General features: G+C 34.9%; 1 protein-coding gene across 1 annotated transcript in view; it reads left to right on the top strand.

Moving 5' to 3' along the window:
* Window positions 1–20,007, top strand: part of ppil2 (peptidylprolyl isomerase (cyclophilin)-like 2) — a 32,724-nt gene extending 12,717 nt beyond the window's left edge. Inside the window, exons 10-20 of the mRNA XM_079872043.1 lie at window positions 424–584; window positions 2,894–2,969; window positions 3,602–3,708; window positions 8,994–9,083; window positions 10,053–10,086; window positions 14,534–14,651; window positions 15,220–15,276; window positions 17,243–17,315; window positions 17,692–17,754; window positions 17,840–17,979; window positions 19,650–20,007. Coding sequence (XP_079728169.1) covers window positions 424–584; window positions 2,894–2,969; window positions 3,602–3,708; window positions 8,994–9,083; window positions 10,053–10,086; window positions 14,534–14,651; window positions 15,220–15,276; window positions 17,243–17,315; window positions 17,692–17,754; window positions 17,840–17,979; window positions 19,650–19,749 — 1,019 coding nt within the window. The 3' untranslated portion in view covers window positions 19,750–20,007. The remainder of the gene's footprint in view (window positions 1–423; window positions 585–2,893; window positions 2,970–3,601; window positions 3,709–8,993; window positions 9,084–10,052; window positions 10,087–14,533; window positions 14,652–15,219; window positions 15,277–17,242; window positions 17,316–17,691; window positions 17,755–17,839; window positions 17,980–19,649) is intronic.
* The last annotated feature ends 305 nt before the right edge of the window (window positions 20,008–20,312 follow it).

Below are 20,312 nucleotides of genomic sequence, written 5' to 3'. Positions count from 1 at the left end.
ATTTTACAATTAAATTTACCAAAAAATATTACAATTTAAAATGATTGTCTTCTGTTTGAATGTATATATATATCTATATCTATATCTATCTATATATATAATAAATTATTTCTTTGAATGCAAAGCTGAATTTTCAGCATCATTACTGATTCTTCAGAAATCATTCTATTATGCTGGTTTGATAAATAGAAAGTTCAAAAGAACAGCATTTATTTAAAATGGAAATATTTTGTATTTACTGTAGCTTTTGATCAATTAAATATGTCCTTGCTGAATAAAATACTAAATTTTTCCCCCCAAAATGTTTTTTGAACCGTAATATATGTATAAGGTAATCATACCAAGTGTTTTTGTGAATCTGATGACTTGTATTGTGGAGATGTCACTTTTATGAGCCCCTGTCCATTTGTCGTTCCCCTACAGATGAAGAGAAAGCCAAACTGGAACCAGGATACCATCTGAAAACCACAAACCTGGAGACGCGAGAAACCCTGGCGGAGCTCTATAGGGACTATAAAGGAGATCAGCTGTTGGCCTCCACTATGAAAGAGCCAGAAACCAAAAAAACAGACAAATTCAATGCGGTGAGTGTTTTAAGAGGTTGCCTTTCTAGCTATAGTCGATGGCAGATTCTTCGCTCTCCTCTTTGTCTTCATTGTTTTGTTTCTTTTTTCTATTTGTCGTCATTTTGAAGCAGCAAAAATTTCCAACATTGATAATAATAAGAAATGTTTCTTGAGAATCAAATCAGCATATTAGAAGGATTTCAGAAGGATCATGTGACATGCGAGTTAATGATGCTGAAAATTCCGATCACAGGAATAAATTACATTACAATATATTCAAACAGAAATCATTTAAAATTTTAATAATTCACAGTATTGCTGTTTTTACTATATTTCTCATCAATTAAATGCAGCCTTGGTTTGCATTAGAGGTTTCTTTCAAAAACATTAAAAATCTTACCAAAGCCTTACTTTTAGTGCAGTAATTGTAATAGGTAATAATGGGTTCTAACGAGATCTCCTGCGAGGTGTTTGAGGTCAGATAAAGCAGTTTAGTGCAGCGCTGTTTGGGTCACAGTGACGTTTCTTGACGTCTCTGTCTGTGTGTGTGTGTGCGCGTGCATGTAAAAGTGTCTGTGCATTATGAGGTGATTTGCCTCTCAGACTCTACCACCATCACACAGCAACTGGAGCAGAAGAAAATGCCTCGCAGGATCCTCAACCGACCACACACACACTCAGAGCAAGAATCTCAAGAAGTTCCTCTGAATGTCATGTCAATTCTTTCTAAAATTATCACACCAATTACTCACTTCTTGCGTAATGACCCCACCGCACCAATACCTGGTATATAAATCATGAGTTTTTTTCTTTCGTACTTGCTCTGCGGTGGTTCTGAGTGTGTTTGTGGCCGTGTCTCAAGCCTTCTTTTAGTCCAGGTTGGAGTGTGTCTGCCCTGTGCTTTCAGCTATATAAGCTTTTCTTGCTCAACCCATTCACAGAGTGTAATTGGCTCAACTTTTGGCATGAATGCCAGTCTATTTCAGCCTTAGCTGTGCTGGATTGGTATTGTGACGCTGAAATAGACTGGCATTCAAGCCCACTCTCCTACTGATTTAGCTTTGCTATTTCTACACCATACTAGGGCAACTATAATATCCCAAATAACTGTTTTCAACAAAATGTGCTAGATTTCAGATTTAAACAAAAAGGCATTACTCTTTGAGCAGCATTTATGCTACAGAAAGTAATAATATTATAATGTGAGAATATAATGTGACTTGTTGTAAAGAGCTGAGTGTAAAATGATCTGACTTTTATATTTAAACTACACGAGTCAGTAAGAAACCACCTAGCAACCACCCAGAACACCTTAGCAACTGTATAGCAATATGTTAATAGCAGTAGCATTGAGGAGGCAATTTTTTATTCAGGAAATGTAAAGATCTAGTTAGTTAGTTTATTTGTATAGCACATTTAAAAACAACTCGAGTTGACCAAAGTGTTTTCCATTAAAACAATATTCCAATAGCATAAATAACAAAAATACAAAAACCAAACCAAAAAATACAATTAAAAGACAAGACAACAGTAAAACAAGGTGCTATCAATATGCTAGCAAATAGCTCAACCATATGACTGGGCAAGTTTTTTTTAAATAAATAATATTATTCAATAAGGATACATTCAATTGATCAAAAAAGAGAGTAAAGGCTTGCAAATAACTGCTGTTGTTCTCAAATGTCTCTAAAAAATATATAAATAACAACCGTTTTAAACATTGATAGTAATAAGAAAGAACATGACACTGAAGACTATGATGCTGAAAATTCAGCTTTGCTATCACGGAAATATAAATTACATTGTAAAATATATTAAAATAGGAAACAGTTATTTTAAATAGTGAAACTTAATAATATTTCTGTTTCTTACTGTATTTTTGGTCAAATAAATGCAGACTTGGAGGGCATAAGAGATTTCTTTCAAAAAATGTTACTGACCCCAAACTTTTGAGTGGTAGCTTAGTTTATCACTTTAAATTCATTCTATTAAATACCGAAAATTAAAATTTGTAGAGAAAAGCCTATTTTTAACTATTATTTCAGTCAGATGGGAACACAGACCTGTTGAGAAGACACATCTGCTGCACATAAACATCAACACATCCAAACACACCTGAATCGCCCCACAGGAATCAATGAACATATCCTCCTGTCTGTCTGTCTGTCTTCAGAATGAATTGGTGATAAAACACTATTATTAAGTGTGATTAGGAGGTGTAAGAGTGATGTCATGCATATGAAGATCATTTAGTCGTTTCGGATGGAGGTGTTAGGGCTTATTTTGATTGTCTTATCTGTAAACCATGTCTGTCTCTCTTCTTTCAGGCTCACTATTCCACTGGAAGAGTGTCTGCCTCCTTCACATCTACAGCTATGGCTCCAGCCACCACCCATGAAGCAGGTAATGGAGATTAAACATGTTTTCCCTGCTTGCTCAAACCAAACAAATCTGATAGGAACAGACCATTTTTGTTTGAAACGCATCAGCTGTTTCCATGGGTCATGGTTGATTCTAATCAGTAGATGGCCAAGTCACAAGCTTCCCTTTAGTCTTCTCATGGTTCCTTCTCTTTGTTACTGTCCTATTTGAGCCGATTGCTGATTCTGATTGACTCCATTAAGCTATGTTGCTGGTAATGGTAATGCCCACAGTCACTTTGGGTAGAAGAGTCTTCTAAATGTGCAAATGTAAATGTCATCATGACTGGTGATGCACACAACAAATGGCATAATTTCCTTTTTTGTTTATGCTGGGAAGTTGCTGCATGCATTTCATAACATTGCATCATTGCAATACCTGAAACTCCTGCCAAGTATTAGTTCTGGTTTGTTATTTAAACTCATTTTCGAGTGAGTCTGGCTTCAGTATACCTCAGGAAACCATCTGGCAGCTGTCAAATCGGTCCTGCAAACCTGTTCATTCTCTTTCAGATTAGTTTAAGGCTATTATGATACAGAAATGTTGTCAATACCGTCTGCAGCAGAGTCATTCATAAATGTAAAGAATGAAAATATTTGTGTTTGTGTTTTCAGATGCTATTGCAGACGATACCGTGCGCTACCAGTACGTTAAGAAGAAAGGCTATGTGCGCCTACACACAAACAAAGGAGACCTGAATGTGGAGTTACACTGTGATAAGGTAACTCTATGTGAAATGGTCGAACACTGTTAAACCTTGGTTGTGCATAGGGTGGATTTAAACTTTTCATGCATTGAGTCCAAGCAGGACTGTGCAAGATCTCTTTTCGGACGTGTTATATTTCTGTAAACATTGTTTTGCTTGTCCGTCCTCATTTGTGTTCGTCATTCGAATAAGATTTTCCTGGCTGTGTTTGACACCTTGTTTGCTGTCACACTTAATCAGAGCAAGGCCAGGGCTGACTAATTACAGAGTGAAGGAATGAGAAAAGAATTACACAGTGTGTGATGCCCAAACAACTCCGCTTGTTAACAGTGGTCCACTTTTGGACACTTAAAAATGTCTGAATTTCAATGCTTTAGATACAAAATACCAAAGCAAGCAGCATCTGCAAACAGCAAACTTGACATTTCTGTGCTACTTTTTCCCCCAATTATTTTTACCCAGTTGCTCTCAAGGTTACACAGGTGTGCTAGCTGATTAAAACCATGTAGTTTATCTTTTCAAAAATAAACATGCTAACATGTTCCACCAAGTTTAATATTGTGGGATCAATACGATTTTATAAAAATTTAAAAAAAGGAATGCTTTTGTTCAAATTTAAATTGATCAAAAGAGACAAAGACATTTATAAAAAATCTAATCCAAATAAATGATGTTCTTTTGAATTTTCTATTTAAAAAATTATGAAAAAAAAAACAGAACTAAATTACCATTTAAAATATATAATAAAAAAAAATGAGCAAATAATTACTTAAAGCATTACCATTTTATTGCATTTCTGATCAAGTAAATTAGGTCTCGGTTAGCACAAGAGACTTTAACATTGAAAAATATTAACATTAAAAACTTTTTAAATCTTAGGAACCCCTTACTTTAAAAATGTATCATTTATTTTACATTTTGAAACCTAACAAACTTTATGAACTGATTTGGTTGAAAAATGTGCTTGTTTTTTTATATTTTGTATGGTTTGTATTTTGTAAGTACACATTTTTAACTGGCTTAAAGGTGCAGAATTTTGGCAAAATCTTTCTATTAGTCTGCAGGAAATTAGACCTTATGCGACAGAGAAACAAGCGCGCAGACAGCTTTAGAATATTGTCTTTGAACTTCCGTTTTTGCGGTCGCTCTGTATACCTCTATGGCATCGCTGTCGAGGAGTAATTAGCTGGTAAAGGGGATTTACTTATTGTAAAGTTAACAAAAGTGATCATGAGGATTGTAATGTTTAGAGCAGATGTCTTAACAAATGTCAGTAGACCGGCAAGATTTTAAAACGAGCCATTCATTCATAAATCCGCAAGATCGCTGTGAAAATACAGACCGGTAGACAAAAAGGGGCGGGGCTGAAAAGGTCTATATATAGGCCTGGTTTCACAGACAGGGCTTAGATTAAGTCAGGATTAGGCCTTAGTTCAATTAACATTTAAGTAGCTTTTATAAACATGCCTTAGAAGAAACATTACTGGTGTGAATATTGAGACAAAACAATGGCAGTGACATATTTTAAGATATATCAGTGCAAGTTGCTTTCAGTTAAAACGGCTCAAACTTGCATTTTAGTCTGGGACTATGCTTAAGCCTCGTCTGTGAAACCAGGGGAAAACAATTAAACTCCAATTTAGACTAACTGCAGACACTTTTAAAAGAATACAGACTGGTCCCGATATTTATAGATTGAGCAGGGGTGTATGTAGTTTTCAGGTCTACAGGCCGTCTTGTCTTTACATAATATATAATTCATCCATTCAGAGTGTCACACTGCATTTGCTGACCTATATAGGTCGACTCACTCTATTTCTCTATTTCTCATTTTTATGTTGTCTTGTTTTCCTTGCTCTGTTTTTGCTGTCTGACTCTATTCTTTATTCTTCGTGTCCGTTTCTAATGTGTTTCCTCTCCACTCATTTCTTTTCCTTGATGCGCTCTGTATCCCACTGAGCTTGTAAAATCATCCCTGCCATAAAACACTTCCTCTGAAAAATTGTGTTGGTTGTGGCCTTGTGCTGGCAGATAGTTCTCTCTCCTCAGCGTCCCTGTTCTTATTTATGTGAGAGCGTGTGCCAGGCTCTCACTCCTGGGTCAAAGCCGCTCATGAATCACTTTATATCCATCATTTAGTGTTTTCACTTTAATACGGTACAGAGAAACTGGTGAGCTGGGTCTTTACTGACTTTAATTACATACATAAGATTCTGTACATTTAAATCACTTCACTTTTTTTTTTGCATTTTAGCACTTTTATATCACTTTACTTGAACGCTTTTTGGCTCAAGTTTCCACAAAAGCAGCAGATTCATTAAAAGGATAGTTCACCAAAAAATGAAAATTCTGTCATCATTTGGAACACAAGTTGTTCCAAACCTGTATTAATTTCTTTCTTCTGCTGAACACAAAAGATTTTGAAGAATGTCGATAAGCAAACAGTTGATGGACCCCGTTGACTTCTATAGTCATTTTTTTTCCATACTATGTAAGCCCATCAACTGTTTGGTTACCCATATTCTTCTAAATATCTTCTTTTGTGTTCAGCAGAAGAAACTCATAACAGTTTGGAACCACCTGAGGGCGAGTAAATGATGACAGAATTTTCATTTTTGGGTGAACTATCTCTTTAAGCCTTCACAAGGCCACATGATAAAAGACCTAATTTGGTTTGAAAATTCCTTGAATTTTAGATTTACATTTAACTAAAGTTTAGGGAAAAGGGAACACATTGTAAGACCTGAAGTCTTTGTCCTATTCCAGCTTAATGTGCAGAACAAGACACACCCTTTAGAAGCGCGTGTGTGTGTGTCAGTGTGACTTGGGAACCAAGGTAAACACTGCCTAATGGACACAGAAACAGCATTGCATGGTCCTCATAGTCCTCGTATTTTCATTGGTTGTGTGCTTGTCAAATCAGGATAAAGAGAAGAGGTCACATTGATAAGAAAATTACCCTCCGTTTTTTCTTCCTCTCCTCTCCTCCCTCCCTCCCTCCCTCCCTCTTGCATTTGTGATGATTCTGTTTGTGGTGCAATGTTTACAAAGTAGTGGCCTTTTTTGACTGTAACACTGAATCTTGTGAAAGGATAAGACAAATGTCAAGATCAAACGTAATGATGTTCACATTTCACTCCTAAACAAAACAGAATTAAAAAATTAAACCTTTAAAAAGGTGCATTTAAAAACATTTTTAAGTTATTTTGCTTTTAATAATATTTAAGGCAATCGTTAATGTATTACTGTTAGAAATACAATAACGACTTAATACTGTGACTTCCTAAAATGAAACAAACAATACCATATGTAGTTACTTATTTTGCATTACTGTAATAATACTGTAATAAATTTTTTTTTTTTTTGGTTATGAGCATTTTGAGGTAAATGTGGATATTATTATTATTTTTTTAAATTAAGTCAATGCAGAAAATCTTAATGGTCTAAAGTAGGCTTTATTTATGTAATCAAAATATGATTTCTTATTTTCATTTTCATTTGCCTATATGCAAATGCCCTCTTGTCAAGGATGTACATTTTACAGCATTTCTTTTTCTTTTAGTGGCATTTAGATTGGAATGTGGTTATGGCCAGTTATGTAACAATGTCATGTCTAGATGGAGCAGATGATTGAGATCAAGCTTGACAACTTTATTTTTGTAGCTGTTTTGTGTGTCTGTGTGCTTTTCATGCATGAGTGTGTGAGACATTAAAATCTTGACTCTTTTTAAGTCCTGAGATGCTTGACTATGGAAGCTTGTTTCCACCACACAATAAAACATTAAAAAAGTATTTTTTTAAATTAATTTGAACCTTTTTTTCTCTCGCAATTTACTTTTTCTCAGAATTGCATGATATAAACTCGCAATTGTGAGTTAGTGTTTTTTGTCCTCAGAATTGGACTTTAAAACGCGCAATTTCAAGTTTATATCCCACAATTCTGAGAAAAAAAGATCAGAATTGCAAGATGTAAAGTCGCAATTGCGAGAAAAAAAGTCAGAATTGTGAGTGAAAATGGTGAAATTACTTTTTCTTTTCTTTTTTTTTTTTTCAGTGGCAAAAAACATGTTTCCATACTTGACCTCCTCTCAGGGTAACTTATAAAACTTTAATGTGGAAATTGCTCCTGCATCTTCCAATGTCTTTCCTGAGCACAAAATCAGTTTAGTGACTCTCTGAGGTTTTATTTGAAGAGAGGGATGTCTGAACGCCATAGAAACGAACAAATAAACATTTACACAGTGAGATAGGAATCAACTCCTTAAACTTTCAGTGCTATGGTTTTTTTTAAGCAAGCCTTTCTTTTCCTGAATAATGTAGCAGATTTCAAATACATTCAAAGCTGCCATATGTATTGCAAACAAACCTAATTGTTTATTGGCCTTTTTATCCCACAGACGGTCCTTTTGGTAGCACACAAGGGATTTGAGAGGCTTGTATAAAAATCAAGTCATCATCATCTGAAGTTATGGTGGACACTTCCTGTAATATTCATAAGTGATTTAATGTTGCCAGCTGTAGTTTCATTAATGTGAATGTTTTGAAGTCCTGTTTAATTTGGTTGAATTTCATGAAGAAATGTAATACGTTTCACCACAAATATCATAAGTTATATTTTGCATAAAGAAAATCAATCCTATTTTAAAATCATTAAGATCTTAGATTGTTGATTTATTTTCATGGTAATTAAGCGTTTTCTGTAATATAGCCTAATAAAGAACTTTTTTTTATTTTATTTAGTTCAATAAATTGTTCAGTGATGTATAAATACTTTAATATTTAATAATTATTTTAAATAATTCTTAATTTTTCTTGAATTACAGTAATGAGGTTGTTTTTGTTTATTTTGTTTATAAACAAAATGGGGTCAAATGTGCTTAATGTCACAATAAAAAAAAATCCTAATTGTCCAACATAGATTTCTCTTTTTATTTTAAATTTCTAATTTATTTTAATATTTTCTAATTTGTTGTTTACTTTTAATTTTGGGGTTAAACATTAAACTGGACGTGCTCTTGACCGGTTTCGTTAGATTTACCCACTGTAAGAGCTTTTACTTATAGTTCCTATAGATCCAGTAGGTTCATCTTCGAGTTAAAAGAGCTTCAGAAGAGTTCATGTGATTTGTATGGTCTCACAACAAAGTATTTGTAAATGTCTAAACATTTCTTCAAACCCTCTTTTTTTATTATTAGTTTAGCGTGCTGCTATGCTAGTGTTATCATCATAATGACAGACCGTTTTCATAAATCACATTTCCTGACATTAAAACTGATATTTGTTTTTTGTTTTTCTTGCAGGTCCCCAAGGCAGGAGAAAACTTTATTAAACTGTGTAAGAAAGGATATTATGATGGCACAGTATTCCACCGCTCTATTCGAAATTTTATGGTAAATAAGTTTCTCTTTATTATTCTAAAATGTGGCCTTTAAATACATTTATTTTAAGATGTTACCTCGAATGTAACATTGTCCTACAGTATATTCAGTGTGTGTCTGAATGTGTGTGTGTGTTTGCTAGAGTTAGATAACTACAAATCATCTATATATATATATATATATATATATATATATATATATATATATATATATATATATATATATATATATATATATATATATATATATATATATAATGGGCTGTCAAAAGATTGAAATATTTTATCGTGATTAGATTAAGAGTGTGATTAATCATGATTAATTTCATATTTATCATGAAATTAAGCATACATAATTGATCTTGTTTATATAAGTCATCATTTGCTATATCCAGCAAAGTAAACTGTCAGATTGAAGGGTGATTCTCACAAAACTGTATTTTCTAGAGTTCTCCTGCTTATTTTACTTTGATTTCCATGTAATTTCACTATTTATTTTATTTTATTTTATTAATAGATGTGAAAAGGTTGATGTGTTCTTTCCAAAATGTTTGACTTCAGTACAACCACAAAATTTCACAAAAATCTGCAAAGGCTCAAATGTGTGTGTGTATAAATACAGGTGTATATACACCTGTACTTGAAGTACATGTGGATATATAATGCAAACTTTGTTGCATTATTTTCCTGTTATCACTGAAAAGCTGCTTAGAAACAATCAATATTGTAAAACGCACTATATAAATAAAGTTGACTTGACTTGTGCACCAAGCACTGGGAAATTACAAGTATCAGATCGGATCGACTCTGTATCGGCAGATGCTCAATATTGGGGGCACAAAAAAACTTGACCGGTACATCAATAGTAATTGAAGTAGATTGCTAGCCATTTAAAACCAAAGAATTAGCTTCAGGTTTTTTTTTTTTATTATAGAAAATGTGGCATTTTAATGTTTTTTTTTTTGTTATTCTTTGTTTTCAGATTCAAGGAGGAGACCCTACAGGGACTGGTACAGGTAATCATTTTAACATTTGTTCAGGATCACTTGTCATTTTGATCACTTGCGCATAACAGTTACAAACAGGGTCCTCCCCCGTTACTGTCTTCAGACTCTCACAACAAGTTAAATATGGCACCTACCCTCACTAAAGTACAAAATATACATCGAATACATCGTTTTAGTTACGAATCTAAGTCCAACCAGTTGACTTGTGCACACTTTTTTTGTGATTCTTCTTAAAATGATCAGAAAAGGTTTTTCTAGTGGAAACAATTACAGGACATTTAGTCTTTCATAAAAATTTCTCTAACAATTTAGGTTGACTTTCTTCAACATATTCAGTTGATCAGGTGAGAATTGCATTGCTTTCTCAGACTTTCTTGAGCTGTCTAGACAATATCACCTCCGCTTTCTGAATGCCGTTTTGGTGCACATTTGCGAGGGATGTTTTCCTGTGGTCATGAGTGTTAAAATCTGCAGGTTCAACTGAGGAAAAGAAACGGTAAAGAGCTTGTGCACTCTATTCCCTTGAATGGTCTTGTACGTATCTAAAATTCAATCCCATAAAAAATGCACCAGCCTCACCTGAGACTCTTGTGTAGAGAGAAAGATTGAGAGCAAGAAGTGAACAGGGAAGTAGACCGAATGATTTTTCATGAACAGAGAGTGAATTTAAAGTGTTGAGTATTAGACTTGAAGGTCAGAAGCAGCTTCTATCTTCTAGCCATTCTCACTCGTGTATTATCACGCACATTGAGACAAGATTTGTACTTGCATTTGACCTAAAAATAGGTGCAAAAAAAGCATTGAGATTTTGCATCAGAGCAAACTGTTGATTGCCTGACCAAAATATGTGCTTTTAGTCATTTGAGTGAATGTTCACAGATGTTAGAGAAGAGTTTGCAGTGTCCTCAATCCTTCTCTATATGTGACACTCCATGTACAATAGGTTAATTAAATGATTTAAAACACATGCCCTTTTTTGTAAGGGAATAGTTCACACAAAAATGAAAATCATCATTATTTACTCACACTATTGTTGTTTCAAACCTGTATGACTTTCTTCTATAGAACACAAAAGGAGAACTTTCAACTAATTTCCTGACTACTCTTTTCAGTATAATGAAAGCAAACAAGGACAAAATTACAAAAAAGCACCATAAATGCATCCTAATATTGGATGAAGCAGTCTTCTTGAGTCATATGATAGCGATTGTGTGACAAACAGACTAAAATTTATGTTGCTGTACACTGAAAATTCATCCTAGTTTTCCTTTGGCAAGTAGTGATGTCCAGTTTGGTATGGAATCAGTTAATCTAATGAATCTGTTTATACAGCTCAAAAAACAAGTTTTGTATGACATGCAAACATTATATATGGACACTTATGATACTTTTAAAGTGATTTCAAGTTTGAATTGCATAGAAGAATGACCAGTATATTGTTAAAATGCTTCAGTAGGAGTCATAAAGCTTTGGAACAACATGAGGATAAGTACATTTCTGAGTGAAAATATACCTTTAATTATGAACCATTAAGAGATATGTTCTGATAAACATTGGCATTGTACAAAACCATAATACACTCAGAAAAAAAGGTACAAAATCTGTCACTGGGACGGTACCCTTTCAAATGTTACCTTTAAGGTATTAATATGCACTTTTAGATCCTAATGCATCTTTAGGGGTAAATAAGGTACAAAGATGTACCTTTTGTAGAGACAGCTTTGTATTGACAGTTTTTGAACTTTTTTTCTGAGTGTGTAACGTGGCTTAGTTAAATTATTTTGAAGGCTTTGATCATGTGTTCAGCCATCCTGCTTTCCTCCATTTAGTTGAAAAATAGATCATATTAACCAAATTATCCAAATGTGTTTTGGATGCTGCAACAAGAAGTCACGAGTGTGACAAATCACACAATGTTCCTTTGAAGAGATGCTGCGTTCTGTAATAATGGTGCTCTGTTAGGCTGTGAATGAATGTGCAATGATTATGATTCTGCTGGATTCATCTACAAAATTTAATCAAGGCTTCTTATGCAGCAGTTTGGGATCAGTGCGGCAGAAAACATCACAACTCACGTTGACATCTGTGACGTTTGTATAAAGGTATACATGATTGGCAAAGGAAAGGAAATAAGTAAAAGCTCATAAAATCTTTCCTACATGACAAAGAATATATTATTGAAATATTCTAGAATACTCTGAAGACAACCTGAGTTCCAGTTAGTTTTGTGGCAGTCATCGGCTGTGATGTACTATATTTATTCGCAGAGTCTCTTAATTGTTGTTATTTTGTTAGAATTATGGCAATCATACATTTGCATTTATAATCAATTTAGTTTGATTTGCAGGTTAATCATATTAATCACAATCAGTTACATATTTTCATCGGAGATAATTTTTTAATTGCTCACTGCCGACTCAAAACATGAAGCTTGAATTACTCAGTTGCCTTTGTATTAAATTTGTTTTTTTATGTATGAGTCAGAGGACATGATTTTTTGTTTATTGCAAAATAATGGAATTAAAAAAACAAATTCATCTTAAATGTAATGTTAAAATTATTTGTTCAGCTCTGATTATTGCTATTCAGCTCTGCTTCCAAATCATTTTAAGGAATAATACAGGTTCTATACATTGCGGTCAGTTATTCAACAAAAAAGTTTCAACTTGGTTTGTTAAAACAGCACGTTCGGAAAAGTCTTTGGGGCAACAGCTGTAATATGTTTGGCCCATAGACTTCTACAGATCCTTGGATTTAACCATCTACCTTTTGGATTTTAACATTTTAATCTTGAATGTAGTCCCTTAGGTGCTCAAAATGAATAAATCATGTTTTCATTGTTTTTAATCACGTCAGCCTTGTTATTCTGTCCGGTTGATTTTCATCCACTTCCTATAACCCTTTTTTTCCCTCCCTTTTTAATCAAGTCTGTGGCATGGGGGTAGGAAATGTCAGCAAGGGCATAAATTATGCAGAAATGTCACCTGGGGAATGTTTATGAGGGTGTGCAGAGTTTTCAGAGGTAAAGCCATCGCTCCGCAACGACACCAGCTGCTGGACGTTAAAACACTACGTCTAGAATCATGTGCGGCGACTCGTTAAGAAGAACAAAAGATTTTAAAACCCGTATGACTTTGTGAATTCAGTAGGTGCAGGTGTCACAGAAATCCTGCAGTTGAGAGACGTCTCATGTCAGCTCGAACACTCGCTGAGAGAGCCGCATCCAGCAGAGCTTTTGATTGAGCGTGATGAAGCGTTAATTAGTGAACCTGATTTGGAGGCCTTTGGCATGAGGTGTTTGTTTATGGTGGCAGAGGACGATGCATGGTGTCTGTGCATGTGGCACTGGGTTCATTTTATAAATGATTTGAAGTGATTGAAAAAGGCAATCTGGGTCAAGTTTAGTTGAACGGCTTTAATATTTCAGTGTAAAATCTGTAGGAAGAATTGAATAGTCAGACTACTGCTAACGTTTAAAAGATACTGATAACGTTCACCAGTGCTGCATTTATTTGATTTATGCAGTACAGACATCAATTTTGTGAAATATTATTAAAATTTTAAATAGCTGTTTTCTATTTTAATATATTTTAAAATATAATTTATTCCTGTGATTTCAGCATCAATACTTCAGTCTTCAGTGTCACGTGATCCTTCAGAAATCATTCTAATAATGGTCAAGAAACATTTCTTATTATTATCAGTGTTGAAAACTGTTGTGCTGCTGAATATTTTTGTGGAAACGGTGATCCATTTTTTCTTTAAATTCTTTGATAAATAGAAAGTTATAACATTATACATATCTAACATTATAAATATCTTTACTGACACTTTTGATCAATTTACTGCATAAGTTCTGAACAATTTAATGCATCATTTCTGAAGTATTAATTTCTTTCAAAAAGTCAGAAAAATCTTACTGACCCCAAACTTTTGAAAGGTAGTGTATGTTTTCAATTGAGCATATTGCTGATTCGAAGTATTTGAGATTTGCACAAACCACTAAACCTATTGAAATCTAGTTCGTGAATTGCCTCACCATCATTTGTGCTATGGACATGGATTTATCCTCAAATCACTTGGCTTTGTTTAAGAGATATACTGGCACTTTTTAACATAGGCAGGACAAAACCCCAAAGACATTGAATGAGGGACCTGAGCCATATCTGGGAACCAAAGTATGTTTTTGCAATCCTGTTTGGTGCTCCTAGTGTCATAGAAATGACACTACATTTAAACTAATGTGAATCTGTGTGTGTAAATGTAATTGTTGTTTTTGTGTTGTGCCGGATCTCTGGATTTGTTCTTCCAGTGCAATTATACCAGATGTGATAGCACATGCAGCAGGGTTGTTATTGGCCAGGTGTCACGATGTGTTACTCTTAATCTCATACAAATCTTTAATATTCATATTTTTCCCTCCTGTCGATCCTCTTTCTGTCGTTGTGTATATCAGGAGGCGAGTCTTTCTGGGGAAAGCCATTCAAGGATGAATTCAGGCCTAATCTGTCTCACACGGGTCGTGGGATTCTGAGCATGGCGAACTCAGGACCCAACACAAATAAATCCCAGTTGTGAGTATGTTTCATCTGCTCATTACAGTGATTGTCAGGCAGCTTCAAACATTCTGGTTTGTGTTTGTTCTAAATCCCTTAAGTATTGAACTTCTGCAATTATTTCAGCCCAAACTTCTGAACATAGAAACTTTGGATCACAGGCCACATTAGGCTACTTTTGGTTTTTATAAACCAGTTTTAGAGAAATTTGAGAGATAGATAGAGAGAATTTGAATACTGAATTCTTGTTGATTTTCTTAAGGTATTTGCATACTGATTTGAGAATGGTCTTTCTTGCATTTAACCCTTCATAACCAGCACAGTTTTGTTGCCTCTACAAGCACTGTTGTTTTGCTCAATATATACAAATCTAATTTAAATATGAATTTACCCTTGCATTTAACCATTAATAACCAGCAATGACAAATGGGAAGAATCAAAGCTTAAATTTACCATAATCTTCAGCACTTTTTTGCCTTTTATAAGCACTGGTGTTTTGCTCATTAAATACAAAAATTAAATATAAATTTACCCTGTTACGAAAACTCTCGGTTCACATGAGAATATTTTTCCTGTTTTCTTTCAGCTTCATAACATTCCGCTCGTGCGCATACCTGGACAGGAAACACACTGTGTTTGGAAGGCAAGTAAATTTATGGATTTGTCTTCAGTAATAGATTTGACCTGTGTACATTCACATCCCTCAGACCCAAGAGTGCATCAATAGCTGTTTGCAGATGTGAATGAGTTTCTTGCTTGTCCTGAGTGGTAATAATGGATCTCAACATCATACAGCTATTTTGGGGGTAGCATTTTTGGTATATTCTTCATTTGGTCAGCTTTCTGTGTTTGTGAAGTCCTTCCTGGGGGAAAGCTTGTCTTCTGTTGAATCAGAACATTCCAGCACACACACACACTTTCACTCTGAGGGAAAGTCTTTGCCCATTTGGCATGGAGTGGAAACCCTTGGACTCTAACTGTGGAATTCAGAGGCTTGTCAGCGTAAGCCTGGACTAAACTGCTGTGCACACTCTCATGCACCCCTCACCCCACAGCAAAAGAAAGTCTGTGCACTTACTGAGCACGTGCAGTGAGAACGCACACACTCGCCCCCTCGACCCTCAGCCTATGGGGTACCTAGAAACCTGAGCCCCTCTTAAAGATGAAATGTCCCACAGGAACAGCTGTGCATAGAGAGAAAGCACACAGCATGTGCACATATAGCTCTAACACACAAACAACGTTATAGATTTGTTTTGCACGTTATAAATTTTGTTTGCTGTCTTTCAAAATGTAGACATTGGATCGAGTTTGATCCAAGATATTATCACAGCTTGGCACTGAATCATCACTTTTTTTAACTTTGCAACTACAGCTACTTGTTAAAGAAACGGTTAATAAAAAAAAAAAAAAATGAGAATACTCTTAAATTGTTTACTAACCCTCATGTTGTTCTAAGCCTGTGTGATTCTTCTGTGAAACACAAAAGAAGTATATTGAAAATGTCAATATAATGAAAGCGCACTGTGACTAGCACCCGTCAAACTCCAAAAACGGCAAAAAGCAAAAATGACCACAAAAGCACAACTTTTGCACAATTTTCCGAATCTTTTGAAACCATTTGATAGCTTTGTGTGACTGAAGTTTGAGTCATTATTCACTGAAAACCAGGTAGAAAGTGAGTTTTATTTTAGTATTATTTATAGAATATTAATAGAATTTATTTGTATTTTGAATTAGCAGTTTAATTATATTTTAGTTGGTTGTCAACTAAGGCAACATTTTGTATTTTAATTTATTTCAGCTTTATTTCTATGATTGAAAACGATTTTAATAGTTTTAGTTAAAGCTACACTGTGTAGGATTTTCTCCCATCTAGCGGTGAAATTGTTTATGACTACCAACTGAATATTACTTTCTAGCCCCCCCCATTCCGAGGGCTTTTTAACTCCTACGGTGGCCGTATTATTTCAAATCTGCCGGCAGTCGCGAGTAATCTCCCCCTCGCATTCGTCACGGTGCCACTGAGTGTAAAAACGCGAAAGGCGAAGCTTGAATTTCCAGGTATGTCCCTCTTTGGCTAATGTATTTTCAAGATGGAGGCGCAACATGGCTGCCGCCATTCGAGCGACTCACTCGTATGTATTCTAAATGGCAGATTCTACGCTTACGAGAATACTTGATTAATTGGTAGAAGTAATTACACATTAATGAGCACAGATCATTTTGAAAGAACAAAGTGTTTTTTGCTAAGAATCAACTTAAAAAAATGTACACAGTGTAGCTTGAACAATAATAACATTGTTAAAAGCTGTTGAATAATTTTATAAGACTTAAAATATTGCAAACCAATCATATGGACTGCTTAAATCGTATTCCTTTATTTATTTTTCGCCCTTCTTGGAGCATAACAGTTAAAGTAAATTGCATAATTTTCATTTTGGGGTGTGCTGTTACTTTAAGAAAAGTTCAAAATTGTTGTCTACAGTGAAAGAGTTTGATCCAGTCTCATTAGTGATATTATCACCACTTGGCACTGAATAGTACCTCATTTACTCTTTGCAGCAGGGTTTTAATAGGATTTCTGTCCCTCTCTTGCTCTCTTTTAGAGTGGTTGGTGGTTTAGAGGCTCTCACTGCGATGGAGAATGTTGAAAGTGATCCGAAGACAGACAAACCCAAGGTTATTTTATTCCATTTATTCCCCTTCTGTGGCATCAGAAATGTATGATTCGGTTGCAGTGTAGGGTTGTGCAACATGACTCATGGTACCTCCTGTTTGTTTATATTTTTCCACCTGCTGTCAAATCCCAGAATGCCAAAAGAGAAAACAGTCCAATTTAAACAGACACGTTTATTCATGTTTTTTCAGCATTTTTGTCTGCCTCATGTAAAATGCAAACTGTATTTTAGCTTGAGGCAACAGAGTTTTTGAATACTTCGCTTCAGTACTTTTTTTTTTCCTTTGCCTTTTAATTTCTTAAACGGTAACAGCATGCTAATAGGTCAAGAGTGTTTTTTCTCAGTATGAATCTCTTGTTTCTGTTTCACATTCTCAGTCTGAGATAAAGTTGCTGAGCGCTTCAGTATTTGTGGATCCGTATGAGGAAGCCGATGCACAGGTCAGCATTTGTGTGCATGTATGTAGTCGATGTCGTATTTGTTGTTTTCATGGCGTGCAGTCGATGTGACACTGTGTGTGTTTAGATTGCAGCCGAGCGAGAGAAGGAAGCACAGAAACAGGAGGAAGAGAGAGCGCAAACTTCTGCTTCAGCTAAAGCAAAAACAGAGGACAAGCCTAAAGTCTTCAAACCAGGAGTGGGCAAATACATCAACATGGCTGCCACGTGAGTTCACACTCATCTGTGATGATGCACGGTTGATGAATATGACCGCCTCATAATATTGCAAGACTTCTCTGATCTTTTTATATTGCAAGATATTGCATTGATTTATTTCGGTTGAAAATCCACAACTTTTTCTCTCACAACAGTGAGGAGGTTCTGGTAATGTAGCTCATATTTATAATGATCATTATTAAGGTAATAAATATAAGTTACATTACCAGAACCTTTCCTCCAAGCACACAAGTAATTCATTACTCTGTTGACTTTTATAGTCCTTTGAAATTTGCTCTGGTAATCCTCATATTTACCACAACAAGCTATTTATTAAAAGCAATATTTCACTGTTTGATTTCTGAAAATAAAAGTTATTTGTTGGTATTTATCAAAAGGTTATAGGATTACAAATGTGTTTTCAGTCGCTGTTGAATCTTCTTCATCAAGACAAAATAAATTATTTAACCCAAATTGGTGTAAAGAATCTTGCAGGCTACAGCAACATGAGGCAATTAGTTTTTTGTCTTTGTAATATTTCTGGTCAAAAAGACCAAAAAATTATATGGATGGATGGATGTATGGATGTATGGATGGATGGATGGATGGATGGATAGAAGCTTAGTCATATCATGGCGAATGTGTGTGTTTGTGTGTTACTGGTGAGGGGTTTGTCCCACACCACAGCAGGGCTCAGGATATGAGCAAAGTTTACTGAGAATGGCAGGAGATCTTTCTAATTATCCCTCATAACCCCACTGTTTCTCACACACACACACACACACACACACACACACACACACACACACACACACACACACACACACACACACACACACACACACACACACACACACACACACACACACACACACATACATACATACACACACACACACACACACACACACACACACACACACACACACACACACACACACACACACACTCCCTAACACACTGACTGAATGTTAAAGAGACAAGCACATGCATACTGAGCGATGTGAACACCTGCTGCTCACACCTGAGATCTGGATCACACACACACAGGGTTACAACACATTTTTCTAGTCGCTGTTGAATCTTCAACATCAAAGTAAAATAAATGAATTAACCCGAATTGGTGTAAAGAGTCTTGCAAGCTAACGCAGCATGAGGAACTTTGTTTTCTGTCTTTGAAATATTTCTGGTCTAAAAGACTGATAATTAAATAAGCTCAAAATAATTCAAAGAACTGGCAATTGAGATTCTTTAAGATGAAAGGAGAAAATGATACAGGGAAGATATTTAAAAATGATAAATTGATAAGTAAAAAATTCAAAGTGTTTAATAAATGCATTACCATTTTTTTTTTTCACCTTTTTTTTTTTATGAAACCGTGATTTAAACAGGCTGTTTGTGCCACTGTACCTTTGAGACCACTTTATGTAAAGGAATTATGTCATTGGCTAACCTCTGCTTGTGAAATGAGTAATAAGAATTATGTTCAAGGTCCAGCTTGGTTTCCTTCAATAACAGCCTCTTTGCAAGGTCTGCATTTACTTTGACAGATTCACAAAACATTGCGCTCTGAAACGTGCCAAACAAACTGCTGAGGTCGGACTCGCATATATAATCACCACTGAATCAGTTACACAAACCTAATTAACTTTAACGTCTCATTCACTCTCCTTCATCAGGAAACATTCCCACCCAGATGGTGACAAACCCTCCACTAGTGAAGCTCCTGCCAAGAAACACAAAGGCAGAGCAGGTTTTGGAGACTTCAGCTCCTGGTAGAGCCACCTCACAAACAGCTGATTCTGGGTCAGATATGCTGGACTCTTCTGGATCTTATTCTGTGCAGTGTTTGCAAACCTCTTGGTCTTTCCCCTTTATGTTTTCTCGTTTGAAAGTTTTTGTTTTAAGATCATTGATGTGGCAGGGATTGTTTTGTTCACATGTAGTTAGCTCATGTCTTGATATTTAATCATTGCTATTTTTTTGTATATTAAATGATTGCATATGGGCATTAATAAATGCATTTTGCTAAAAGTTTGGCATGTTCATGACTCAATCTTTTTATTTTTATTTTTGTTTGTATGGTCCAGTGTTATTTTAGTTTTATTATAGTTGTATTCATATTTAGAATTAGCCTATATTTTCATTTTTATTTTCTTTTTTTTTTTTGTTAATTTTAGTTTACTTTTTAGTAATATAATAGTAAGTTTTTAGTAAGATAGATAGATAGAAATAAAAAAATATATTTTATTTAAATTTTTTTATTGCTAATCAGTTCACTTCATCAGTTCAAGTTCACTCCAAGAAAGTGGCATTACAGCACACCAAGCTAATTGTTTTGG

The sequence above is a fragment of the Squalius cephalus genome, assembly GCF_949319135.1.
Source record: "Squalius cephalus genome assembly, chromosome: 5".
NCBI lineage: Eukaryota > Metazoa > Chordata > Actinopteri > Cypriniformes > Leuciscidae > Squalius > Squalius cephalus.
This window is presented reverse-complemented; position numbering and strand designations above follow the sequence as displayed.